The sequence below is a fragment of the Manacus candei genome, unplaced genomic scaffold, assembly GCF_025592945.1.
Source record: "Manacus candei isolate 608988 ecotype Guabito, Panama unplaced genomic scaffold, ASM2559294v1 h1tg000071l, whole genome shotgun sequence".
NCBI lineage: Eukaryota > Metazoa > Chordata > Aves > Passeriformes > Pipridae > Manacus > Manacus candei.
Genome location: NW_026138119.1, coordinates 4,971,328 through 4,997,145, shown reverse-complemented (window position 1 = coordinate 4,997,145; position 25,818 = coordinate 4,971,328). Strand labels below are relative to the sequence as shown.

The window sequence follows — 25,818 nt, the reverse complement described above, 5'->3', positions numbered from 1 at the left end:
TGACAGTGCCGTGTTTCCTGTCCCCAGAGCTGCACTGACGTAGTGCTTTGTGTGCAGTGCTGTGACCTCGCTCAAAAAACTCATCCAGATGGAAAATGACCCTTCGAAAAACAAGGGTTTCACAACTTATTGTCCTGGTCTGCTTGTGCTAACACAGTCACACGTGGGGCTGCCAGAATATCTGGGGATGGCACATTGAAGTGAGGGGGCACAACTACCTGGGGCATCACTGCCCCAAACTCTTCACTCATTGTCCAGAGCGGGGGAGTTTGCAGGAGCAACTGCAATAAAATTCCTTGCTGGACTTGGACTTGCCTGATCATCACAGAATATTATATGCCCAGTGTGCTGCAGTGTACAAAAAACTTTGGGGGTTGGTTTTTACTCACCTGTGTAGCTCAGTTTCTAGGAATCTCTTTCTCTGAAGGTTTCTCAGGGTTCCTAGAAATGTAGACAGCTCATTGTGCCCAGTGTGCTCACTGCTGTGCTCTGGTTTCAAGAGGAGGCAACAAAAAAGGCACTGCCTTGTCCTCAGATAAGAAGAAAGTGGTTAAAAATACTGTGAAGAACAGAAATACCTAACTCCTTAAATACCATGTCTTAGAAATCTCACCCTCCCTGGCTCTCTGTGCCGCACATTCTGGCCATTTCATTTATAGGATAATTAAGGGATTTACCTTTTAAAGGTCTTGGGTTTGTTTTCACATCTAACCATTCCAGCAGCTAGGTGTGAGCCAAAGGATTTGCAGGCAGCAAACAGCCTACGTGAGCTGCATTTACTGGAGGGAGGGAGGGAGGGAGAGGGACTTTCCTTCTCCTGTGTATTGTGGGAGGCAGGAGCTGGGGGCTCTGGGAAGGCTGGAGGACAGCTCTGGAACAGGAGTGTCCTGCCTATGTGGCAGGAGATCTGCGTTGAAGAGCTGTCCACATCTGTCTTCTGATGCATGAGGAGCACACGTGTCAAGAAACAATGCAAATTAGAAAGTCAGAGTGCGTGGGTTGACCAGATGGCTTTTATCAGCCAAAATGAACCTGGTTTTTCCTTTCTCTCTCTCCTTCTCCTCCAGAAGCCCTTCAGAGACCGGTAGTGTCAGACTTTGAGCCCCAAGGTCTGAGCGAAGCAGCTCGCTGGAACTCCAAGGAAAACCTTCTGTCCTGCCCTAGTGAAAATGATCCCCATCTCTTTGTTGCACTGTATGATTTTGTGGCGAGTGGGGACAACACTCTCAGCATAACTAAAGGTAAGGTTACTGGGCAGAATGGCACTGAGAATGTGTGAGAAGGCATAGGAAGAAAAGTCACAGTGAAATAACTGAATTATACACTAAACCCTACGGAATTGTTTTTTACTGTGAGGATTCTTCTTAAACAAATACAAGTATTTCACAGAATCATAACCTTTTTAAAGGTTAAAACTGTTTTGTTTGGGTTTTTTTGTTGTTGCATTGAACGAGAAACTGTTTCTCAAAACTAAGGTCTCCATTAGGAGCAAGAATTTGAACTGAGAAATTAAACTAAGCAAGAACCACTGGAGCTGGCCTCTACTTTCATAGTTCTCCAAAACACAGTCCCTGTATGACAAATGACTGTGTATGTAGGTATAAGGACCAGAAGGATCGAGTAAGAAAACACTACATGTACTCCAAGTTACGTCTACTTACCTTGCTAATTGAAATTACTTTTTAATTGTTTATCCACTCCAGTTCTCTCCTGGCTCCATCAAACCAGCTCAGTTCAAATAAAATTTGCTGGATTGAGTTTTTAAGCTCAAGCAGTATTGGAGCTAGTGCAGAACTGCACGAGAGCCTGAAAATCTCCTGAAGCATGTGACTTTATTTGGCTTGGAGGGGTCCACTCAAGCTTGAAGAGAAACACATGCTCCCTGCTGAGTCAGATACCTCTTCTTCTAGGAGATTACTAGTGATCTGTTAGCCAGAAAGAACCTATCTTTGTCCTCAGCTGCCAGGTTTGCCATGTGTGAATACGTTTTCTGTTTTCCAAGGTGAAAAGCTCCGTGTCCTGGGCTACAATCACAACGGGGAGTGGTGCGAGGCCCAGACAAAGAACGGGCAGGGCTGGGTCCCCAGCAACTACATCACCCCCGTGAACAGTTTGGAGAAGCATTCCTGGTATCATGGCCCGGTGTCACGGAACGCTGCCGAGTACCTCCTGAGCAGTGGGATCAACGGGAGCTTCCTGGTGCGGGAGAGCGAGAGCAGCCCGGGCCAGAGATCCATTTCCCTGCGGTACGAGGGAAGGGTGTACCACTACCGGATAAACACCGCCTCCGACGGCAAGGTAGGCTCCAGGACATCCAAACCCTGAGGGAAAACCGGGCTGGGATGCTTTTGTCCGCTGACTGCACGAGGTCAAACAGCAGCAATTGAGCTGAGCAGCTCTGAACCCTGAGCACAGCGTTTGTCATCTGTAGTTACAGTAAACTCTGAGATTCTGACGTGGCCGGGGCAAAACACTTTTACTCCTTTAGCAAACTGTGGTGTAATACAGCTCAGCAGTGAAACACTTTAAGGTAGAAGATACCAGAGTTACATCAGAGCTGAATGTAATGGAGATCATTAATAAGAGATTCTGAGGATGAATTCTTGTCCCTTATGTTCAAAAGAGAATCTCTTTGACTGCCAAATAGAAAAGTCAGCACCTGTTGCTGTAATTATTACAGTAATCCTGTAAATATTAGGGACAGAATGCTTTTGAGCTATTCTGCAGTATTTTTAACTACTGTTTTGATTTCTCTACAGTATTTCAGCGTGATCATTGGAGACGGGTAGGCACTTTCACTTTTATATGGGCTGTGTCCCTAGTTCCTTCATTTTTTCCCTAGATTGTTGTGTGCTGTAGCAGTGTTGCAATGCCGTGCTTTGTGGATGCTGCAGAGAAATGTTAGCATAAAAGTGTAGTTTTCCACAGATTTTTGTTTGAATTTCATGGAAACATTTCTACTGGCATTGGATTTCGGAAAACGTTTTTTAACAAATCTGTTTTAAGCAGTGTCTCTTTAGATCCTGTGCAGAAGTTGAAGTGTGGGTCTGGAGCATGGCTGCTGAGGCTCTTCTTGCCAGCATCTAATAGATGACAGATTCTGTGCCATTAAATCACTTCAAAAGAAAAAACTAGAAATAATCAAGCACAGTAGTGGCCCACTGTGCCCAATTTTCCCTTGTCCTGTGAGAGCTTCACTCTTCTTACAGCAATACTGCCAGCAAAATCTTTAGTGTGAAAACATAGGGAACCAGTACATCACATTCCTTATTTCTCAGAAACCTTTAATAAGATAAACAGATTTTATTCAGTGATGAAATACTTTTTGCCTGCTTTAGCAAACAGGTTGTAATTGAGACAATTCTGACCATGTTATTTAAGGCAACGTGTTTCCAAGTTACAGTGCTTTGATTCTTCCTTTTCCCTCCCATGTAGACACACTCTGTGGTCAGCATCAGCACTGTGGCGTGCAGCATACTTGAAGGGCTACATGGCAATCTGGAATAATATTATTCCTCCTCCTGTCTCTGTAGCTCATAGTCCCTCTATTCCCATAGATGCTGGCAGATGAGCAGTGTTCACATGTGAATGTTTTGAACCGAATCCTCCTTCGGTTGGTGTAAATAAACACGTGTCCGTGAGGAGAGAGCACATGTTCTCCATTTGAGCTGTTAAAAGGGTTTGGCATGTGAGGGCTTTCATCCCAGCAGAGCTGTTTTTATCCCAGAAACACAGTTCTGCAGAGCTACAATAATCCATTCAGGTCTGTATTAGCCAGGTTAACTGTTCATTTCCCACTAAGTTGTTTGAATTGGTGGTTTTGAGAAAAGGTGCAGGTCGGAACAATGCACTGCAGCTCATGGTGGCTGGAAATGCTAAACTGAGCAGCAGTGGCTGAGAGAGCTGTGGCTTTTGTGCTTCACCTCTGCATGCAGGGGCAAGTGAAGAGGTACCACAGTCCTCCTGGTGTTGTGCCAAGTGCCAGCATCCCTGCAGAAGGGGCAGTTTGCCATGTCCATGCATCATGGGCTGCAGTTTGCAGCCTGGCGTGTTAAACCCCATCATTTTCAATTTGTGTTAATGAGCCGGGCAGTGAATTGTGACAGCTTAGTGCCAGATGTGCTGCCCACTCTGCTGCTGGGCTGGGGGACACTGAGCTCTTCCAACACACTGTCCCTGGCTGTCAAAGCTGAGGAGCTGGGGGGAGAAGCAGCCAATATCCCTGTTTGTCCCTCTGCGGAATGGAGGCTGCTGGAGCAGGTTCCTTCTCTGAGCTACTCGTGTCACACTCAGTTACCAGCTTTGCAGCAGAGCGTGGCTGTGCCAAAGGAAAGCTCTTACCTTCACTGCCCTGAGCACCTGGGGCCTCCCCAGCCTGCTGTATCATTAGCCAGCCTGTCCAGGGAATTTAATGTCTGCAAGTTCTCCAGTAAGGATGAATGGCTTTGGTGGGATCATATCCTTTGCCTGAGAGAACATGCTTTAGGAAAAAGAGGTGTTAGAGGAATGTGTGTCCTGCATTGCACAGCCTTACCCAGGCTTTGTCTGGAGGGAAGTTGAAGGGACTAGGAAGAGATCAGAGGTTTGTTTGTCTTAACTTTAGTACTGGTGATACCGAATGCATTGGGCTTCAACAACTTTAAAAAAAACTTCTCTGGGATTTTTTACTTTATTTCCCATTTCAATGGGTCATATTCTTCCGGACCACCTTCTAATGTTTTGTTTTGTTGGTTGGGGTTTTTTTTAAGGAAGGTATTAAAAGTGAGCTTGCTTGATTTGGCTGGCACAGTGCAGCCAGTCATCTGGTAAACCACTTCCGTGGTACAGAGGACTTGGTTTTCCTGACTTGATAGTACTTGAGGCAAAGCCTCCTATTGAGTAACCAACTGAATAAACAGCCTTGCCCAGCTAGTTCTTCAAATCCTGTTGTCTTCAGCATTAAGGAATCAGGATTCATGTCCTGCTTGAGTCTCTTGGACCCTCCAATGGCTGAACTCGGATGCAGACTCACTCCTTTATCAGGGACCTTCATGGATTTTTTTTGGTGTGAATGTCCTCCATCCTGATGCAGGTTTTCTCTGAAACCTTTGGCCATTTATTTAGCCTCTTCTCCTTCTATAACAAGATCATGTAATCTGTCACACTAAATACAGATATCTCCAATTCTTATGAGATATAAGCTGTCATAAAACCATGGGCAGCTTCCTTCTCCGTACTTCTCTAATACTTCCAAGTAATCCTGGAGTCCAGCTTTCTCTACATCCATATTTTTAGATTTTAATCCTCGGTGTAACATGTGAACTGCTCATACCACTGCAAGTACTTCAAGTTGTTCCCAAACAGGCATGGCTTGTTTTAAATTGTGGTTGTACCAGCTAATGCTTGGTCGCTCGCACCAAGCAGCTGTGAAAGCCTCTTATGTTGTCATTTTTCTGTTTTCAGAACATCTGTTATTAGGTGATTTCACCTCACTGACCATGCAAAGTGTTGTGGGGGTTTGGAGGGGTTTTTTTTTTGTTTGGGGCTTTTTTTTTTTTTTTTTTTAGCTGTGGTGTTGGAATGAGGTTTGGTCACTTTACCAAAACAATATCCAACTCATTTTGGTAGAGGGTTGTGAACATGCTCCCCAGGAGGATACCTTTATTTTCTAGAGTTAGAATTTCCCCCAGAGTTTTTTTTTATCAGCATCTGTAGCAAAAGAAAAACAAGAGTGAAGGGAAAGTAGATTTCTCCAGACCAGGGTGTAAAACCCTCCACTCTGAGTGTCCTTGCACATCAAAAAACCTTTAACAAGGGCTGTGATTTCCCACCACTGGCGAGGTAGGTTTCTACAGCATAGCTGCCTTTTTTGGATGACAAATGCTATTTAGTGTTCACTTCCCAGAACCCTTACAGGGGCCCTTGTTGTGTTACAAAGGCCATAGCTGGAAAGCCAATGGCCTCCCTGTACCTTGCAGTCTAACTGTGGCTGATCTGCGAGGTCGTTCACTGCTGTGTTTGTTTTCCCCTTTCCCAGTTACAGTGTGCCTGAGCTGAGCATTTTACCTTTCTGCATCTCTTCCAAATAAGTCCATGACACACATAGATTATCAGCTTTTACCAATTCTGACCATAATAGTCACTGGACATACATAAGTTTGTGGCTCATCCTCATAAACCTGAGTAGGGATGTGGGCAAGCAGGATGCTGAGGGGGAGAGGCACTTTCATCCATTACTCCTCTTTCCTTGGATGATAGAACTGCTCTTTTCCCTCACCTTTTCTTGCATGTAGTGCCTGTGCTCCCATATGCTTCAGAATATTTCTTCTCATTCTCCTTATGAGTTTGTATAGTAAACAGATGCCTGCAAAGGAGGTGTATCCATACAGGAATTGCCAGTCTCCAGTACAAAGACTTTATTTGAGTTTGAGGGGGATTTTGTCCCTCCCTGCACACCTTTTTTTCTCCCTCTTGCAAATGCATCTCCCTTTTCTGTTAGACATATTTGCTTATTGCTGGAAGTTCACTGGTGCATCTTCTTTTTCCATCCAGCAATTCTGTCCAGGTGGAAGAGACAGAATTTGACCCTAAGCCTGGGATTTTTGGATGCCTGGCAGCTCCGTCAACTTCCCAGCCTCCTGAAATCCCTGACAGATGGCCACTGCACATGCAGAACCTGTTGAGTGCATATCCAACAATTCAGAGGCATTTGAGAAGTTTGATCATAGCTATTGGCATGTGATATGAGCAGTAGGAATAGTGTGTGGACTGGACAGAAATTTGGGTGGCCAGCATGGTGCTGTTCTTCCTGCGAGTCTGTCCCTTGCCAGACCTTGGTCCTTTGTGAGAAATGGAGCTCTTCCATCTTCTGTGTCCAGCATAGGCAAAGTGCACTCTGATACAAAGATTTCTCCCTCTCCTTCAGGTGTAACCAGCATCACTTTTCAAATAATTAAATCCCTAGCTTTTGTCACCTTGCCTGGCAGAAGGCTGGGCTTGAGGATGAAAATTGGAGATAGTTTCCCTCTGGTGGGAGGGAGTCACTTGTCTGTTATCTTTACTAGGATTTTAGGCTTAAAATGGATCTTCTGTATAAATGTTAAGAAGGTAACAAATATGGGTTATCATGCCTCGCAGCAGGTTTTCATTCAGTGGTAATGATTTTACTTCTGTGCTATCGATCAGTGCCCATCAAAAGGACAGAGCAGACCAGCTCCCTGATTTCATGCTAATGCTCTGCAGAAGCTTAGGAAAAAGCAGGGAAACCTCCATTTTGCCAAGGACACTTCAAGGAGGAAATGTCATAACCTGAATAGAAATAGTGAAATTGAGACACTGAGGCTGACAACCCCCCCCACTCTCCAGGAAATGTCCCACAATGTTTACTGACCAGCCTTTTGAAAAGAGACACCTCAAGCAGCAGCATGTCAGTCTGGTGCTATTTGCAGTCGTTCCCCCTGTTTTGTTTTGGCGAAGTGCATGTATTTTCTCCTGAATCGATGCCTTTCCCATGTAAGCAGTGACTGTTCTGGGCTCTGGAGCTGGTTACAAGACCTTGTGGAGCTCATAGTTCTTGCAGCTTGAGTAGAAGCAGCGCAACACTCCGCTTTCACAATTTTGCGATGCGGTTTCTACGTATGAGCGTATTCCTACCGCAGCGTGCGTTACCTGAACGAGTTTTCTGTGTCTCTTTGCTTCCCAGCTGTATGTGTCTTCAGAGAGCCGCTTCAACACCTTGGCAGAGTTGGTCCATCACCACTCCACCGTGGCAGATGGGCTCATCACCACCCTGCACTACCCGGCGCCCAAGCGCAACAAGCCCACGATCTACGGCGTGTCCCCCAACTACGACAAGTGGGAGATCGAGAGAACCGACATCACCATGAAGCACAAGCTGGGTGGAGGGCAGTATGGAGAGGTGTATGAAGGAGTCTGGAAGAAGTACAACCTCACAGTGGCCGTGAAGACTCTAAAGGTAGGACTCAATCTCGGAACGTTCCCAGCAGGAAGCGCGAGTTCGGGGTGTCTGCCCTGCCCTTAGCCCTGGTCAGAAATTTGGGTTGATGTTGGGCCTTCCTTTGTGTGCTGCAGGCTTGGAATAGTTAATTTCTGAAAGAGCTTGATCCTACTACGTTTTATGCGATGCGTGAAACACTCATATATAAACAAAGGAGGATGTTAACAGCACAGTTTTTACTTCAGAATGGATGAAACCTTAGAAAAGTAAATAGTGCCGTGGTGTCTCGCATTCAGGGTGTGGTAAAGGTGAGCTGTTCACGGATGAACACACCAGCACAATCTGGTGTGTTAAGGAAAATTGTGGATTATGAGTCAGTCAACACAAAATTCAAAGGCTGTGCTTCAGGGAGGCTTTACATGTTTTGATTTTCTGTCTTATGTGGCGTCTCTCCCAAAAGACAAGCTCCCTGTGTACCTGGAAGTCTTAAGCAATTGTTCACAGCTGCTTCTGATCGAAACACACAAGAGGAGGAAAAAGGGTATCCAAGCTAAGATGTATTAAAATTCATAAGTGGCTTTAATGAAGAACTGGATAATCAGTTCTGCTGCTGGCTCTGCTCCCTGATTTCTGTGTCTTGGTTTCCTTGTCTCTTGAAATGCAAATAGTGCTCTGTGAGTTCATAAGGTCATTGCTTAATTCATCTATGTTTATAAAACTGTCTTGAGATCTTCTGGCACCATCTGCACACATTGCATTTGATTGCTTAATAGGAGTTTATGCGAACTTGACACCATGTTCTTTCTCCTCGAATGGGGACGTGGTTTGGTCTTGCAGAAACAAACAGAACAGGGGTTTTTGTTTGTTTCTTTTTGGTTTTTTTGCAGTGGAATTTTTGAAGTGGAGAGAACTGTGTAGATGCTTTAGTGCCAGGGGAAGAACCTTTCCTTGATTTCGGGAAAATATTTCATCCTTACTCTCTGAGCAGTGGCTGCCTTAGTACTTCTGGGTTGCTATGGCTGCAGAAAGTATTTTCATTTTGGCCTTTTTTGTACTCTGGAGGCTCCTGCTGTTGCTCCCAGCGGGGGAGTCCAAGTGCTGCTTGCACAGGGAGCGAGTGACATCTAGTGTTGTCCCTGCTCGGGATCACTCGGGAGTGCTGCAGAGCAGGTGAGCTGGGATGTGACCAGGTTCAAGAAAACACCTCTTTTATATTGAGGAGAACTCAGTGCTTTCCTGGAACACTGCTTGATGTAACATCTTCCTGCTGTGAGCTGCAGTGTGAGGATTCCCGACGCCTTCAGACTTCTCATCCTGCTTTCATTCTCTTCTCTCTAAAACCCCTCAACAAAGACAAATTGTATGTTATCCCATCAAATCTGTTTGTGCAGAGGAGAAACCTTAATACAGACCATGGCTGTTTCAAATATATCAAATAAATATTTAATGAAACACTGCTAAAAGTGGTTCATAATGTAGCATGGAGCAGCATGTTCCACTGGGGAGTGTAAGAACAACCAAGAAGAGAGAGTTGAGAAACACTCCAACCTGCAATTATGCACGCTAAAACCATCCTTAAAAGCGAATTTATAATCCACCTTTTAAAATCCATTAGTGTTCTGCCTGACAGGTGGGATTATAGCTTTCTTCAAAGTTTTTGGAAACATTTTTAAATCACATTTATATCCCATTTCTACTGGGGAAAACAAGCCTTTCGCAGCTTCTGTGCAACCCTTCAGATGACTCATTTTATTTTCCTCTGAGAGAATATTTTTCAAAACTTTATATGACTCTTCTTGTTTCCTTCCCCATCTACTCCAGATCTCTCTGTAAGAAAAAGGGGAGGGCAGACTAAAAGAGAGAGGGGGAAAAAAGGTCCTTCCAGCATCTTTTTGAATAATGATGCTTATGAACACCCATTTGTTGTTCAGTTTTCTATCAAGTGTCTAAACATAGCTCATGGCTGGCACAGAACTCTAGAAGGAGGCAATTCAAGCAGCACACACTGTTCCTCAGACAGTGTTGTGGTGCTGAGATATTTCCCATTAAAATGCATCACTGGCAGCTCCACGAGTTGCACAGGACACATCAGTATTTATAAGGGACACACTCTGAATTTGTGTTTTTACCCCCAGTGTTGGAAAGGGGGCACAAGGCAGGCAGTGGCTGCAGGAATGGGGCACAGAGCTCTGTGACCTGCACAGTGTTGGACCAAATTCATCCTGCTGTAACTGTGGCCACAGCGTGTTCTCCTGAGGGCCATTTAATGGCTGAACTGCTATGAGCTGGTCAGCTCAGCACATTTCTCACTGCACACCTTGAGTCTGCAGCCACTAGGACTGCTTCTGCTTTTTCTTTTTTTTTTTTTTTTTGTCTCTCCTTTTTTTTTTTTTGTATTTTTTCCCCAGCAGAGAAACCTGTGTTCTAAATTAGACAACACACAACCCCAGTGTCCCTTAATGCCATGGCATGGCCCTGTGCTCTGCTAGGAAAATACTGTACAGCCAGAACTGTTTTATTTCTTCCAGTGGGAGCTGGAAGCCGGTTAAGGCTGGTCCTTTGCACGAGATCAGGTTTTCAGAGAGATCATTGTTACAGTGGTTCTCTGTATGTGTCCTTCCTATTAATTTGGTCACTCAGAGGTAGGAGATTTCAAACAGTGGAGCAGCTATGCAGAGGAGAAACCTTCCAGGGTTTGTGTAGCATGAATAAGATCAAGGCGTATTTAGGGTAATTTTGCAACCTGGATTATTAACCCAGTTTCCTTTGCCAAAGAGAACAGTTTAAGGTCCTGCTCACAAGGACCTTTGGACTATTAGTTTTGACAGTGTGTTCAGAAAAATTGCAGCTGCCAATCAAACTAATTGGCAATGAATAGTAAATGATTGAATGAAACTGTTGGAAAAATGTTCTCTGTGCTAACTGCAAAGCAGGGAGCTGGCTGGATCTCACCGTGGCAGCCCACTGTTATCATTCTCACCAGCAGCAGTAAATCCTTTCCAATCCTTCCTTAAAACACTTTGTCCATGTAGCCTGTCAACATTAATCCATCAATGAAAAAAAATATGGATATAGAAAGAAACATTGCTTTAGGAATAGATCTGTATTTTTTGCACCACTTTGAAACGACCTTCCGGCCATTTGGGGCATATTTGCTTCAGAAAAATATGTCTTTTGAGCAAGACTGTCTCTTCCTTGGGTTTGTGCTGTGCCAAGTAACTTTATGGCATCCAGCAAATGGGTAGTGACACGTCTGCCCACAGTGGTTACGTCATGGGTCAGGCTCTAAATGCCAGAAATGAATCTGTGAAACCTTGGACTTTCAATCACAGAGTAGCTGCCATCAGTTGTGCCTCCCTGTCTGGGATGGGGAGGGGGTTCTTGTTCCTGCCCATTGAATCTGCAGACCTGAATTTCAGCAGCTTCTCAAGCGTTTGATTGTGTTGTGTCCTTCCCTTTATGTTCATTCTTGTTCCTTTGCTGTACTTTTTATTTCATGTTATCTTTTTTTTCCTGTTAGGAACAAGCACATTTTTTTTCCTTTTCAGCTCCTGAGTGTTCCTGTGAGAGACCCCTCACAAAAAGGATATGGATTTTCTTTCCCCAGAAAGCTCAGTTAGAATAAGAATGACAAAAATATGTATTTTTAAAATCATACAAAAAAACCAATGTTCCTAACTCCCTGGCTTTGTGATGTGACTACAGGGAAAAATTACCTTGCAAGAACTATGGCTTATGTTGTCAGTTTGCAGTTCTTTTTGTGTCCTCATACAAAAATCTGTTCCCCCTTTGTGCACACTGTTTGCCAAAGCTTTGCCATTGTTCTGCAGGAGGATACCATGGAAGTGGAAGAGTTCTTGAAAGAAGCTGCAGTAATGAAGGAGATCAAGCATCCGAACTTGGTGCAATTATTAGGTAAGTGATAAATACCAAGCAGAGGGATTTGAACTAAACCCTTGTGCAGTGATATGGATGTTAAGGAGCAGATAAGCTGCTTACCATACCAAGGCTTTAAATACAGACACTTATTGTCTGGCAAAATTCACAATTTGTACCACTAATACATGGTTTTTAATGATCTCGTCTCCCTAATGTTTAATTTGCCAGAGCCTGAAGCAGAAAATTAAACCCCTCTATTAACCACTTCCAAGCAGAACACATTCTTTCCATAAGCCCCATATTTCTGCCTTCTAGAGGTGCAAACTGCCCTCGAGGACAAAACCTGAAGATTCACTGAGGTTCTCAAACACTCACTGGCACCTTTATGTTGGTCCCCAGGGGTGTGCACACGGGAACCTCCTTTCTACATCATCACGGAGTTCATGACATATGGGAACCTGCTGGATTATCTGCGGGAGTGTAACAGGCAGGAGGTGAATGCTGTGGTGCTGCTGTACATGGCAACTCAGATCTCCTCAGCCATGGAGTACCTGGAGAAGAAAAACTTCATTCACAGGTAGGAAGGACCATGAGCACCCCTGAATCTCGAGCGCAGAACACCCCTTGATGTATTTTCCTGCCTTTCAGGCTGTCACGGCATTGGCTTAGATGCAGTTGGTGTTCTATATTTAACACACTAGTGCATTGTGTTCTGACACAGTCTGTTAACCTGTCTGTAGGATGGGTTTTCTCTCAGGGTTTTTCTCTTACCTTTGAAGAAGCTGCAGGTGAAAGACACGTCAGTTCTTTTATATTTTGGGCGAGGGCCTTAACTGTAAAGGCTTCCCAAAGTAACAGACTTTTAATGGACCAGATAAGCTACTTCCTTGATTGTAACAGCCATTAAAACTGCAGTTGGTGTTGCTGGATGTGAGCAAGTGCTCACAGCAGAGCCACCCTCTAAGAGCCACGTCAGCCCATGTTCTTTCTTATTTGGTTCACCTTGTTTCCCATCCTCTGTAGGGATTGTTCCCGCTATTGTCCGGATTGCGTATTCACTTTAATAAGCATCTCTGCAGTCTTAAAAGTCTCAGAGACTCTGACCTTTAAGTGTGCTGCAATTATGGCTGGAGCTTTACGTTCCTCATCTGCAGAAGTGGGCTCCTGGCAATATAATGACACATCCTGCGCCGGGGCTGGAGAGTCACTGAGCTTTATACAAGATGCTCTCGGTGTTGTAGCGTGACCTTTCCTGCCCAATTAACTGGAATATGGAATTAGCACGTGTTTTTTCATAGAGACAAATATGAAGATCGTGTGTAAAGTTCTAGGTGCTCCTCCAAGTCATGCATTGCCTTTGCTGCCTGAAAGGCCTGTTTAAATGCTGCCATCGGTCAATAAATTGAACAGTGATGCTGCCAATTAAAATTTCCAGCCTTTGATTTGCTCTGTTGAAAGTGTTTTGTCCCGTCAACCTGCAGGAAGTAAACTTTAAAAACTGCTTTGTGTGAATCTCGTTTGTCTGCTCTGCCATTCACTTCATTTCCTCTTATTTCTGATGATCCATTTATCTAAAATAAATAGTAGCATTTTTCCTTATCAGCCACCCCCATAACCACCTACCCAATTATTTGAAGAGTGTTGTCACAACTCACATCCATGGATTCAAATGCTGGGCTCTGACCTCATTTAATGAATCAGGAGGGAGGAGGAATTTGATTATGAAGAGGAGCTTTTATTTAGATACACATTGTAGTAATCAGCATTGATAAGCAGGTATATTCAAAAACACTGTGAAAATTTAATGGGCATCTAGTAAGATGTAATTTTTTCTTTTCTCTTTTTTTTTAAATATTTAATTTATTCTGATTGAGCAGAACAAGCAAAAGAAACAGTGGCAGTGTCTACCTCTTATCTAAAGATCTCACTGGAGCTTCCTGGTAGAATCAATTTTTAGTTCAACGTGACCTAATCTGGAAAAGTGTTCTAACAAAACCTAACATTAGGAAAGATATACTTCTGTGCTTTACCTTTTTATCCTCCTGAAGCATTTCTGAGTGTGCAAACAGGTTTTCCTGCAAGCAGGTTTTCCCTTGCCAGGGAAGAGGCAAATGCAATATGCACATCTCCCACCTGCCAGAGTGGAGCCAGGTGAAAAAATGCAGAGGACAAGCTTAATTTTACTTATTGCCCAGTCCCTTGAAAATGTCAATACTGACAGCAGAGGCTACAACAGGTTTTCAAAGGCCAAAAGATGGTGTGAACAAGTTGTGTTGTAAAAGGTGGTACGCTTGGAAGGAGGGAGGGCAGAGCTGGGAGCTAATCCTGGTGCTTGAGCAAGGACTGGAAAAGGAGTCTGGAGAATAACTGGTGTTAGTTGGGGTGACTGAAGCGTTAGAGGGGTGGGCAAAAAGTGAGGCTTTGAGACTGGGTTTCTTCAGTGCTCATCCTCAGCTATTGATAACTTGAGCACTGACATTTCTTTAAATTATTTTTATCCTGAGGGTGGCAGCTTTTATTGAAACTGAGGGGGCTTCTTGAAGCTCTCACTTCAGATTAGGGAAAAAAAAAAAAAGAAACATTTGGATGACAGTCTTACAAAGCCAGGATGGAAAATAACTTTCCCTCTCACATGTGTGCATGTAACTACAGAAATTCTGTTTAATACTCTGATCAAAATAATCACACAGGCCCAGGTTTCTTCGGGAACAGCAGGTTTCCTTGCTATCACTAAAAGTGAGATGGCAAAGACTTCTCATTGCCTATTTTTTGTCCTTTTTTTTTTTTTTAGGGACCTTGCTGCCAGGAACTGCCTTGTAGGGGAGAACCACTTGGTGAAGGTGGCAGACTTTGGCCTGAGCAGGTTAATGACGGGTGACACGTACACGGCCCACGCTGGAGCCAAATTCCCCATCAAGTGGACTGCCCCAGAAAGCCTGGCCTACAACAAGTTCTCCATTAAATCCGACGTCTGGGGTAAGAGTTTGCATGTACAAATTAATGCAGATTATAGTCTTCTTTTCCAGGCCTGTGAAACGAGGCCATTGTGGAACATTTCACAAGGAGGGAACACGTTCCCTGGTTTGAGCCACATTGTTCTTTGAGCTTGTCAGAGTGCAGGAATTAATCTCTGCTCGGGCAGTCTGAGAGCAGAGCACAGAGGAAGCTGACCTGACTTTATATATTTGAGTTGTTGGCAAATATGAAAATAAAGGATACTGTAGGGTTTATAGAAGTGTATGAAATGGGACTAGAGGACACCAATGCTACTGCCTTGATGGAGTTATGGCACAGGACTATGAAGGGATATATTGTTATATAGCAAAAAAACTTTCTAACTACTTCAGGGAGGAAAGAATCTGGTTCATTTTATGTTAAAAAAATAATAATTATGTGTGTATCTGTCTAGCGATAGCTCCACGTTCATCTTTCTGCATTTTAAAAGAATAATCTTTGGAGTGAGATGAGGAGAAGCAGAGGGAAAATTTGATGACAAATGGTTATTGAAGAGCCCTGAAGTGCTGGTGATAAGAGTAGGCTTAGCTAAGTGGAGCTCTGTTCTTTCAAATCTGACCACGGAAAATCTCATTGTACTTTTATCAGCCCTTCTTTGGGTTTTATATCTCTGCCATAGCTGTTGGTCAAATTCTCAGAAGTGCCCAGTGACATGAGATAGAAGTTTGTGGGACATGGTCCCAAAAGCACTTGGAAAATGATATCCTGAACATCTTCTATATATAGACCAGCAGACAGTACTGAAGCAGTGCTGAAGTTTTCTGCAGTTTGGGGGAAACTGTGCAGAGAAAGGCTTTATTTTGAAGAAACTTTTAGGTAGATGGCTGATGCAAAATGTTCTCTAAAGCCCAAAACAGCCTCCCAAAGAATATGTGATTGCTGACCAAGGTGTTTCTGCTGTTTTGGGCTTGCAAGTGATGTTGGCTGTTTCTGTCTGCCACAGCCTCAGGGTGCTGCTGTGGTGGCTGCAGGATCCCTGTTGCATTTCAGCAGTAGACTAATCCAGGAGAAAAGATCCCACAGGAGTATTGGGTATCTTTAGTTAGGGTTAGTTGTAACCTTGCAAAGCAGAGCTGGGGCAGTGGACTTTGGGGTGTGATCAGAGCAAACCTGCTATCCCTGGAGGCCACGGCTGCTGCTGGGAATGCCAGAGTTTAGATGTTTTCACCTCACTGCCTCAAGACAGCAATCAAAGAAAATTGTGCACAGAAATGTCTAATGTAAATTGCCCTTGGTGGCTTTGCCATGTAATGTGATGTGATTTCCTTACTTATGCAGAATTGTAATCGCTTTCTCTTCAGGTTAAGAACAGAATAGGGTGACTGAACTAATTACATGCAGGTTGTTGAACTGGTGTTGGGTTTATTCTGTGTGCCTGACTCCTGGGTTTAGCTGCCTGACCCTGGTGCTGACCTGCATCCCCACCAGCTCCCAAGAATTGAATGCCTCGCCTGTTCCAAGACCCTTTTTGTGCTCTCCCTTTTCCTGTTCAGCTTTTCCCTGTGACCAGAACATCTCGCCCTCACCGTGTCTTGCTAGCAACTGCTAAAACTTTCCTCTCACTGCTGCCTCCCACATTTCCCTTCAAGACCACGCTGCAGCTAAACAAGGGCACCCCAAAAACACTGAGCTATTAAAATGTGCAAGTCCTCCAGGGAGAGGTTGCAAATGAGAGGAGCTGTCACACTGAGGGAGCGACTGCAGTGCAGCAGTGAAGCGGTTTCAGCTAATCCACTGTGAAGTCTCTTAATTGTGCCTCTAATAGGACTTGAAGGATCTCAAGGCGTTCAGGTTTGAGACAACTGATACATTGAAAATTAGTCTAATTCTACCCTGTCATATCGCAGGAGACTTGTCTGTGCTGACGGAGAGGCTTGTTACGCTTCTTTAACATTTAAGCTGCTGCTGAGCATGGGGTCTGAGCCACCCAGAGCTGGTCTAAGTGTGCAGCACTGTTTAGTGACCAGTCCCACCAAACATCCTCCCAAATTTAAGATGAAAACAAAGCTTATTGATTTTTTTTTCTTCTTTTTTTCCCCCTCCCTTTTTCTCCGCTGCAGCCTTTGGCGTTCTGCTGTGGGAAATTGCAACATATGGTATGTCCCCTTACCCTGGGATCGACCTGTCTCAAGTCTATGAGCTGTTGGAGAAAGACTATCGTATGGAGCGCCCTGAAGGCTGTCCTGAGAAAGTTTATGAGCTCATGAGAGCATGTAAGTGTTCCTCAGCCTTGCAAATGCTGCTTTTTGGCTCTGCAAGGGTGCAACAAAAGTGCCGGGATCTGGCCACGTGCAGCAAGGCACAAGAAACCCCCTGCCAGTCCCAGGGAAGGTGCAATGCTGTGTGGAAGTGTTTGGTTAAAGCTGCTTTCCCCAGAGGATGAACACTCCATGAAACCAGCTGTTCATCCCTGCTGGGAGCCCACAGGCCTCGGGGAGAGATTTGTTGTGGATCTCAATGCTTTCTTTGTTTCCTCTTTCCTGACAACTTAAAGAAAAGCTTGTGCTCAAGGATGAAGCAGGAGCTTCATTTGACTTCTTGCAGGACTGACTGTTCCTCTTCACTGTGGCTTCTTGGTACGTGACTCAGTGCCACAGGCTTTTTTCCAGTGGTGCTCAGCACCTACTGTCACACACTAACATGGAAACCTGATTTAGGGAGTGCTGGGTATCTGCAGCTGTCACTGAGCCAAAGTGGTTGCAGACACCCAGCACCCTGTAAATCAGATTTCTGTGTCAGTGTTTTATCTCACTCAGTGTATTAGAAGGGAAGTGTGATTTCTGGCTGCTCCTGGTGCAGAGTATTGAGTGTCTGCTGCTGGAGGGAAGTTTTGAGTGGTGGTGTGTTTTTTTCAGGCTGGCAGTGGAGCCCTTCTGATAGACCTTCCTTTGCTGAGATCCATCAGGCCTTTGAAACTATGTTTCAGGAATCCAGCATATCAGATGGTAAGTTCCTCTTGGACCAGCAATTCCAGAGATGGGGAAAGGGCTGACTGCATCCTTAACTCTGCATGTTATTCATAGACTGTTTTCACTGAATCTCAGTCCTAGGTTGTACTACCTGGTAGTAAATGGCATAGAAAGCAGATACATATTTGCATGTGGGATTTTTTGGGAGCAGACATCTCATATTGAAGGGCCAAATGGCTGAATAACCTCAAGGAACTTCTGCTTTGCATTGCTCACTTTTCTTTTTGTGATATTAACTCCAAACAGTGCAGTGGTTTTTTATCTTCTGCTGATTTTAATAAATGTTTTTCTTCTGTGCGTTGCAGAGGTGGAGAAGGAATTGGGAAAGAAGGGCATGAGGAGTGTAGTGAGCAATTTCCTCCAAGCCCCAGAGTTACCAACTAAGACACGAACATCAAGGAGAGCTGCTGAAAGCAAAGATGCCAACGAGGGCTTGGAGACTGCACATGCTCGAGGCCAGGGGGAATGTGGTAGGTTTTAATTAAAGTCATTATTCCTTCAGGAAATACAGGGAAAAACAACATGCACATCTAGCTCCAGGCCTTCACGTAGGCAGAGCTGTACCTAATAACAGGTGCCATCTCTGTTATACCAGTGCTGTGTTTCTGGGTGACAGGCTGCTGAGTTTGCTGTCCTGGGTCCAGAACTCCTTTTATTAGTTTTTGCAAAGGTAGGTTGTTAATTCTGGGACCAGATACGCACAGCAGCTGGGAGTGTGAATCCTTAACTGGCTGAGGGACTGGTGCTATCCCTGCCGTTGCTTAGAGAAGCCCTTGGAGTTCTTTTAACTTATAATGGCTGTTACCTGGAGCTCCCTAAAGACCAGAGCCTGAGCACAGAGCTCTCTGATCATATCCTCTTCCCATTCCCTGGCAGGAGCTATCAGTGGGATCTCCCACTGCCTCTGAGTGCGGGGTAATCTGCTGTGTTCAAGCCACTTTACACTACCACACTGCATAATTTAGAGCGGGGTGATAGCTCGGGTTTTGCAAGCCCCATAAGGGAGGTTTCTTCACTTTCCATCCTACCAGATTTGTGCTTGCAGCACAGAAGAGTATTACTCTTGGCAGGCACCAAATATAATTTCAGCGAGGGGCAAAGAGGTATTTACAGAATCTTCCATAAAATTAAACTTCCAGTCAGTTTCTTCAAACGTTTACTTGCCATTCCGAGGAAATAAAAAAGGGTGAATGAGTACAGGAGATTTGTATCTACCTCGTTTGAAAAATAAAAAGGTAAAATGAAATACAGTGGGGGTTTTTTTCAGCTCCTGTTGAGGCTGCCTCTTCTGACCATTCATGTGACCTTTTTTATGTAGTGTCAGGTTCATCCAGTAGTACATGTTTCAGTAGCAAATGCACATCTAGACAAAGAAGGGGGAAAAAGGAGGGGATTTAAAATGTTGGGAAAAGAAAGTAAAAGTGACTTAGAAATGAAGGTTATTTACCATATATAGGAAATGAAATTGCCTATTATTACAAGCTTTTGAAGTAAAATAATTTCATTTGAATACTTAAGAGTTTTGAGGGATTCAAGTGCAGCAGGAATAATACGATTTTAACATTATGCTGGGAGTCATTTCACTCTTTACTGTGAAAGAAAATTTTGCACATTAAAGTTTTATTGCAGTTTCCCTTCCAATTGTCAGTGTTTCCATAGCAAGTCCAGCAGCTGGAAGCTGATCCTCAGTGCAAGCTGCTAGTTTTCTGTGGATCCTGCAACTCCACTGTGTCTATAATCAGAAAGGCCATGACCTGTGCTCTGGCTGTCCAGGTCCCCATAAGTCCTGTGGGAATGGTGTTCCTGTGAAAATGTGCTATCTTCTCCAAGTCCACAACTATTTTATTTCAAATTCTCTCCCCTCAACCAAAATCCTACCCATAGCATGATGGTGTCCAACATGTGACTAAGAAGCATCCTTCCTCCCCCTGTGACTTTGCTTCACCTCCCCTCTTACTGCCTAGTCAAGCTGTAAATGTATCTGCTGCCCTGCAGGCATTCCTCCTTTGGATCAGAATGCCTTCACAGTGCCTGGCCTGGAAATGAGCCCCTCTGTCAGTCAAACACAGAGATCTTCAGGACTCTGTATGAATTTATTATAAACCATTATTCATTTTTAAATACCTCTTGTAAGTGGAGAAAGGGTCACCCCATCACTTCCCTCCGCAGCGGTGCTGCTGAAGGAGGCTGGTGCTGCCCCTTTCCTCTGTTACTGTACAAAGCTGAGCATCTTCACCGTGGTACGACCTGAAGTGTCATATCTTGGTCTTGATTTCTGCTCGTGGAACAGTTATTTCCGTTCCCCACAAAGGGTGACATCAGGAAAATGAAGGAGAAGCCTGGGGATGGAGGTGGGTTACAGAGGTGCCTTATTAATTCAGAGGGTCAGCGATTCAAAAGACAGCAATAGCACAGGGACTAAAGCAAAGGCCTCTTTGTATTTATCTTCTTCACAGTGTGAAGTTTAGACAAGTCTCCAGATGTGAGGATGGGAATCTGAACACGAATATGTGATGTTTGTGTGATGTTCTTTCAGTGGGAAACCTACAGGGAAAGCAGTTTGGCAGCCACCTCAGGAATGAATGGATGCAGTATCAGGGACCACGTTCAGTCCAGGCTTGAGTGTGGCTGCACTTGTTTTAGCTCTGCTCTGAAGTTGTGTCTCTTTAGAGAACCTCCACCTTTTGGAGGTGCTGCAGGTTTGCTCCTGTAAGAAAACAGATTATTCTGGCTCTTGGAGCAACGCTCAGAAAACTCTTTTCATTTCCCTTGCAGACCCTCTGGACCATGAGCCTGCTATTTCTCCCTTGCTCCCACGGAAGGAGAGGGTGACCCTGGAGAGCAGTTTGAATGAAGATGAACGGCTGCTTCCAAAGGACAAAAAGCACAACCTCTTCAGTGCCCTGATCAAGAAGAAGAAGAAGACTGCTCCCACCCCTCCGAAACGGAGCAGTTCCTTCAGAGAGATGGACGGACACTCGGACCGCCGGGCGGGTGGGGAGGAGGAGTGCAGGGATGCTGGCAATGGGGCTTTCATTGCACCCCCCACAGACACAGCTGACCCCCCCAAGTTTCAGAACCCAAGCAATGGGGCTGGTGTCACCAACGGGGTTGTTGCTGGGAACTCGGGATTCCTGTCTCCCCATTTACGGAAGAAGTCCAGCACGATGAGCAGCAGTCGAGGGGTGGCTGGGGAGGAGGAGAGCAGTTCCAACTCCAGCAAGCGTTTCCTGAGGTCCTGCTCAGCCTCCTGTGTGCCCCATGGAGCGAAGGACACGGAGTGGAAATCCGTGACTCTGCCTCGGGATTTGCAGTCCACAGGACGCCAGTTTGATTCCTCCACTTTCGGGGGGCACAAAAGTGAAAAGCCAGCACTGCCTCGGAAGCGAGCAAACGAGGCCAAGACTGACATTGCTGTCAGGGGGACAGTGACCCCTCCTCCACGGCTGCTTAAGAAAAATGAAGAGACCACTGATGATGTGTTCAAAGACGCAGAGTCGAGCCCTGGCTCCAGCCCTCCCACCCTGACACCAAAACTTGGCCGTAGGCAACCTGCTGCCCCTCCTTCCTCCAGCGGGCTCCACAAGGACGATGGGGTCAAATCCAGTGCCTTAGGTACCACTGTGACCATGGACCAAGGTTCTGCTGCCAAACCCAACCCTGCTGGGTTCATGGGGGCCAGCAAGGCTTCCTCTGAGGAGCCACGATTGAGGAGGATCAAGCAGACCTCGGAGTCAGCAGGGAAGGACAAAGGGAAGTTATCAAAGCTGAAACCGGCCCCTCCACTCCCTCTCTCTTCATCCTCCATCGCCAAGCCTGGGAAGGTTTCTCACAGTCCCAGCCATGAAGCAGCAGATGTGGTGTCTGGGCCGAAATCCAAACAGTTGACTCAGGTTGGAGAGGCTGCAGGCAGTGATGCTGTCAAGCCAAACCAGTCAGGGGAAGGTGTGAAAAAGCTGGGGATCCCCTCTGTACCAAAGCCACAGTCCTCTACAAAGCTGCTGCTGAGCACAGCAACCCCAGCTGCCTCTTCCTCGTCCATACCCTCTGCCCCAGGCGGGGACCAGGCGTCATCCACAGCCTTCATCCCTCTCATATCCACCAGGGTCTCGCTGCGGAAGACCCGGCAGCCCCCGGAGAGGATTGCCAGTGGCACCATCACCAAGGGGGTGGTGCTGGAAAGCACCGAGGCTCTGCGGATCGCCATCAGCAAGAACTCTGAGCAAATGGCGAGCCACAGCGCTGTCTTGGAGGCTGGCAAGAACCTCTACACCTTCTGCGTGAGCTACGTGGACTCCATTCAGCAGATGAGGAACAAATTTGCCTTTAGGGAGGCCATCAATAAGCTGGAGAACAACCTACGGGAGCTTCAGATCTGCCCGGCCACGGCCGGCAGCGGTGCCGCGGCCACCCAGGACTTTAGCAAACTTCTCAGTTCAGTGAAAGAAATCAGCGACATTGTTCAGAGGTAGCAGAAAAACTGGGTTAGAAACACTCAAGTCAAATCAATCACACAATGGGCCAAAGCCAACTGGGGAGAGAGTAACGTGTGGACTGACAAAAGGACCGGGGCGTTCAGGCTGGGGCTGCGCAAAGGACGCAGACTGTGACTGGACGCCCCAGCTCCAAAGGGCAGGGCTGTGTTCAGGAGGCACTTTCCACCCTCTGAACTCAGATCCCCTGTGTTTCATATAGTCGTAATCATCTTATCTGTGGAGTTCTTGCCTTGTGGACTACAAGTCTAAATGCTGATGTCACGCCATGCCTTTTTAGTAATATTTTATTATTCTGGACAGACCGTTAAGACTGAAGCCAGGCTGATGGACACTGAGATACCACCCTCCTCAGGAGGACTTTGTACTGCATTTTTGTCCCCTCTCTCTGCCCCCCTGTACACAAGGAGGAGTGTTTGGATAGCAATATACCCACTGTGTTTCTTGGGAGAGCTGCAGCACGTGGCCCTGGCCCGAGTCTGACATTTACCTGACATGAATGCAACAGATTTGGCGCTTGGGAGGGCAGGGGGAAAAATAATTAGTGTAAATTTTTTTTGAATGACAGAATGCTACAAGTGATGATTGCCCAAATTCTTCCTGTGATTTCACCAGCTGCCCTTTGTTTCTGTGTTTTCAGTAGATTCTCAGTGTTGTTGAGCTCAAATGAGTTGTTGGGTTCCAATGTTGGAGGCAGCACCTGCGAATCTCCCTCGGTAGCAAAACAGGAGTGGGGAAGGTCTGGAGGAGGCTGTGCTATCACAGTCTCGTGATATCTGACATTATTTGGGCTGGTGTTTGGGGTGAGGGGTTGCAGAGCCCGGGGAGCTGATGCTGAGCAAGGCATTGCTCCCTGAAAGCCAGAGGGTGGCAGTGAGGGGGGATGGCTTGGGATGAGCTCTGAGACACCACTGTGCCTCCAGCAGCCCTTTTGGCTGAGCCTGCACATTGCAGTGGGTGAGAACTGCTGTGCCTCCAGTTGAATTTCCAGTTTTTTGTTCTGTGAGCAGAGATGGGGCCTGGCCTCTGCCCTCCTGTGCTTTGAGGGGCTGTGGTGCCTGCCTTTCCGTGCCAGTGGAGCTCCACTGGAGAGCTCCAGTGCCAGTACTCTGGGGTAAAACCATTAGTACCTTCATGGTGGTGTGGTTCCATCCAGCATCAAACAAGGATCTGTGAAGACTGCAGACACTTCCCTTGGGTGCATCTCCCAAGGAAACTGCCACAAAATGCTGCCAGCAGGACTCCTGGCCTTCCTTTCCAAGGTCCTGTGACCTTCCCAACTAATGCAGCACGGCTGGGAACTAACTGTGACTTGTGACAATAGTGAAAGAACAAGGTTTAGGGCTATTAACAGTGCAATTTAACTCCTCTTAACAGTTCCAAACATGAGAAAAACACATTTTTCATGTCCTGTTCCTCTGTAACTCTTGTGACCCCTCTTGTGTATCTTAAACACTAATTGCCTTCAATTGTATTTTATGCTGTTCTCTTGGGAACTGTTTGTTTTGTATATGATTTCTAGTAGTTCACTCGTGTGTGTTCACACCACTTCTCGCCCTCACAAACAGCCATGACTTAACACGTGACAAATGTTCAAAAGAAAATACACACTTCTGCCACAGGCTGCCTTTAAAAATGTAAGTAAGAAAAGAGAAAAAAAAAAAAACAACCCTTGGACTGTCTCTTTCCTGGAGGTACTGTTTTTACTTTGATAACATATTGTGCCACTATATTATACATTTGTATCTTGTTATTACACACTTTTGTAGACTTGTCTTTTTTACAGTGTGTAAATAGCTCTGTCCTTCATCTCTGTGATACTTAAGGGGGTCGTTTCCCCTTTAATGTAGTCCAGTACAGATTGTTTCTGTACACGACTTTCAATTCTTCCTCCTCTCTTTCTCTACTTTTCTTCTCTTTTTTTTTTTTTTTTTTGATTTATTTTTTATTCCAGTCTCTCTTGTGTAGTGTATTTAAAAATAAATCAATGTTGAGGAAAACCTGTGTTTGTCTGTTAGCAAAGCTTTTCCAACCCAGTTACCTCCCCTTAGATTCAGCATCTGAAAACAGGGGTTCCCTGTTTGGGGGGTTCACTGTGGCCCTTTGGCACAGAGGGATTTGTGGAGCCAGGCAGCAGCCCCTTTCCATGTTCTTTTGATCTGGCTCTGGGAAGTCAGGAGAGAAAAGAGATGCACAGAATAAAGACTGTGTCATCACCTCTTTTGAATCAAAGACTTCACTGTTGTCTTCAAAGATTTAAATCAGAGATTTGACTAGACTTCTCTTCCTGTTAATGGTTTGTAATCTGTAATTCAGCTGCTCTTGTGGTTCCCTCCTCCTCTGCTATGAAATGACCCATGAGTTTCTCTCCTTATACAGTTCCCTCCTTCATTTTTGGTTGCCCATTTTTATCTTCAGCCTTTCCAGCAAATCTGGAGGGTTCCAGGTGGGAGTGTGACCAAGATCCTGGCAAGGTCAGTGTCCAGGCTGCTCTTCAAAGACTTGCATGTGGTGAATAGCTGTGGGCTGAGGGAAGATGGAGAAGCTTAACCTGCCCCTAAATACCACCACTCCTGGTGATCTTCATCTCCCCTGGCTTAGGGACCAGTCCATGGTGTCGTGGGAAGGCAGAGGCTGGGTTACCTGGCTGGGGAAAGCCCGGGGATCTGTGGTGTTGGGAGTGAAAGAGAGGGGATTAAAGGCTAAATTTAGCTGAATACAGTAGGAGTTGATTTAACAGATCGATGCATTTAACAGTTTGATTGCTCCAATTTTCAAGGCTATTGAGCTTGAAAGTGAGAGTGCTCTGGGGGAAAAATAGCTGTGTTTGTGGTTTTGTTTTGGTTTTCGTGTCTTTGAAATTACAATGTTCGCTCTTTTACGTTTTAAAGGAAAACTTGTCATCTTGCCTTTTGTTGAGAAGTTGCTTGTCATGAGATATAAAATGTGGTCAGTGTTTTAGGCTCTTTTCTCTTAAAAATCCCACATTATTACAGACAGGCTGGTGTGGCAGCCTGGTTTGTGGAGGTGCTGCTGGGCCAGCAGTGCTTTCAGGTGTTGTGGGAGTGCTGCCTGTCCCACAGGATGGTCAGGGACAACCCACAGCCTCTCCCTTGGTTGACATTCATCCTTCCACAATTGAAAAGAGAGGAAAACACACCTAAACACAGTGTCACCTCTGAGGAGAGGGATCCTGACATCACCTGTGCATCTACGAGTGGGCTGGCAGCAGAGCAGGACACACTCTGGTGCAAGGCTGAGCCCTGGCCTGGCTGGGCTGCTGGGAATGATGCTCCTGAATCAATCCATGCTCAGTCCTGATGCCTGGGCAGTGCTGGTGCCCCTAAAGCTGTGGATGAGGGACAGCCCTGCGAGTCATTCCCATGTAGGGGCTGGGCTCAGAGCTGTCCTCCCTGGCAGTGCTGCCCGGTGGGTGTTGAACGGTAGGTCCAGCTCAGCAGAAAGTTGACCTGCAAGCCAGTCCATGCTGAACATTTTCCCAGCAACTGCCCCCGTGTTGAGGGTT

At 45.6% G+C, this 25,818-nt stretch overlaps 1 protein-coding gene across 2 annotated transcripts in view; it reads left to right on the top strand.

The window, feature by feature from the left end:
* ABL1 (ABL proto-oncogene 1, non-receptor tyrosine kinase) overlaps positions 1–24,292 on the top strand; it is a 78,683-nt gene extending 54,391 nt beyond the window's left edge. For both annotated transcript variants that reach the window (XM_051807808.1, XM_051807809.1), the window contains 10 exons: positions 1,068–1,241; positions 2,003–2,298; positions 7,682–7,954; positions 11,767–11,851; positions 12,215–12,392; positions 14,607–14,791; positions 16,891–17,043; positions 17,686–17,775; positions 18,105–18,269; positions 20,575–24,292. In XM_051807808.1, the coding sequence (XP_051663768.1) occupies positions 1,068–1,241; positions 2,003–2,298; positions 7,682–7,954; positions 11,767–11,851; positions 12,215–12,392; positions 14,607–14,791; positions 16,891–17,043; positions 17,686–17,775; positions 18,105–18,269; positions 20,575–22,271 (3,296 nt within the window). In that variant the 3' untranslated portion in view covers positions 22,272–24,292. The remainder of the gene's footprint in view (positions 1–1,067; positions 1,242–2,002; positions 2,299–7,681; positions 7,955–11,766; positions 11,852–12,214; positions 12,393–14,606; positions 14,792–16,890; positions 17,044–17,685; positions 17,776–18,104; positions 18,270–20,574) is intronic.
* The last annotated feature ends 1,526 nt before the right edge of the window (positions 24,293–25,818 follow it).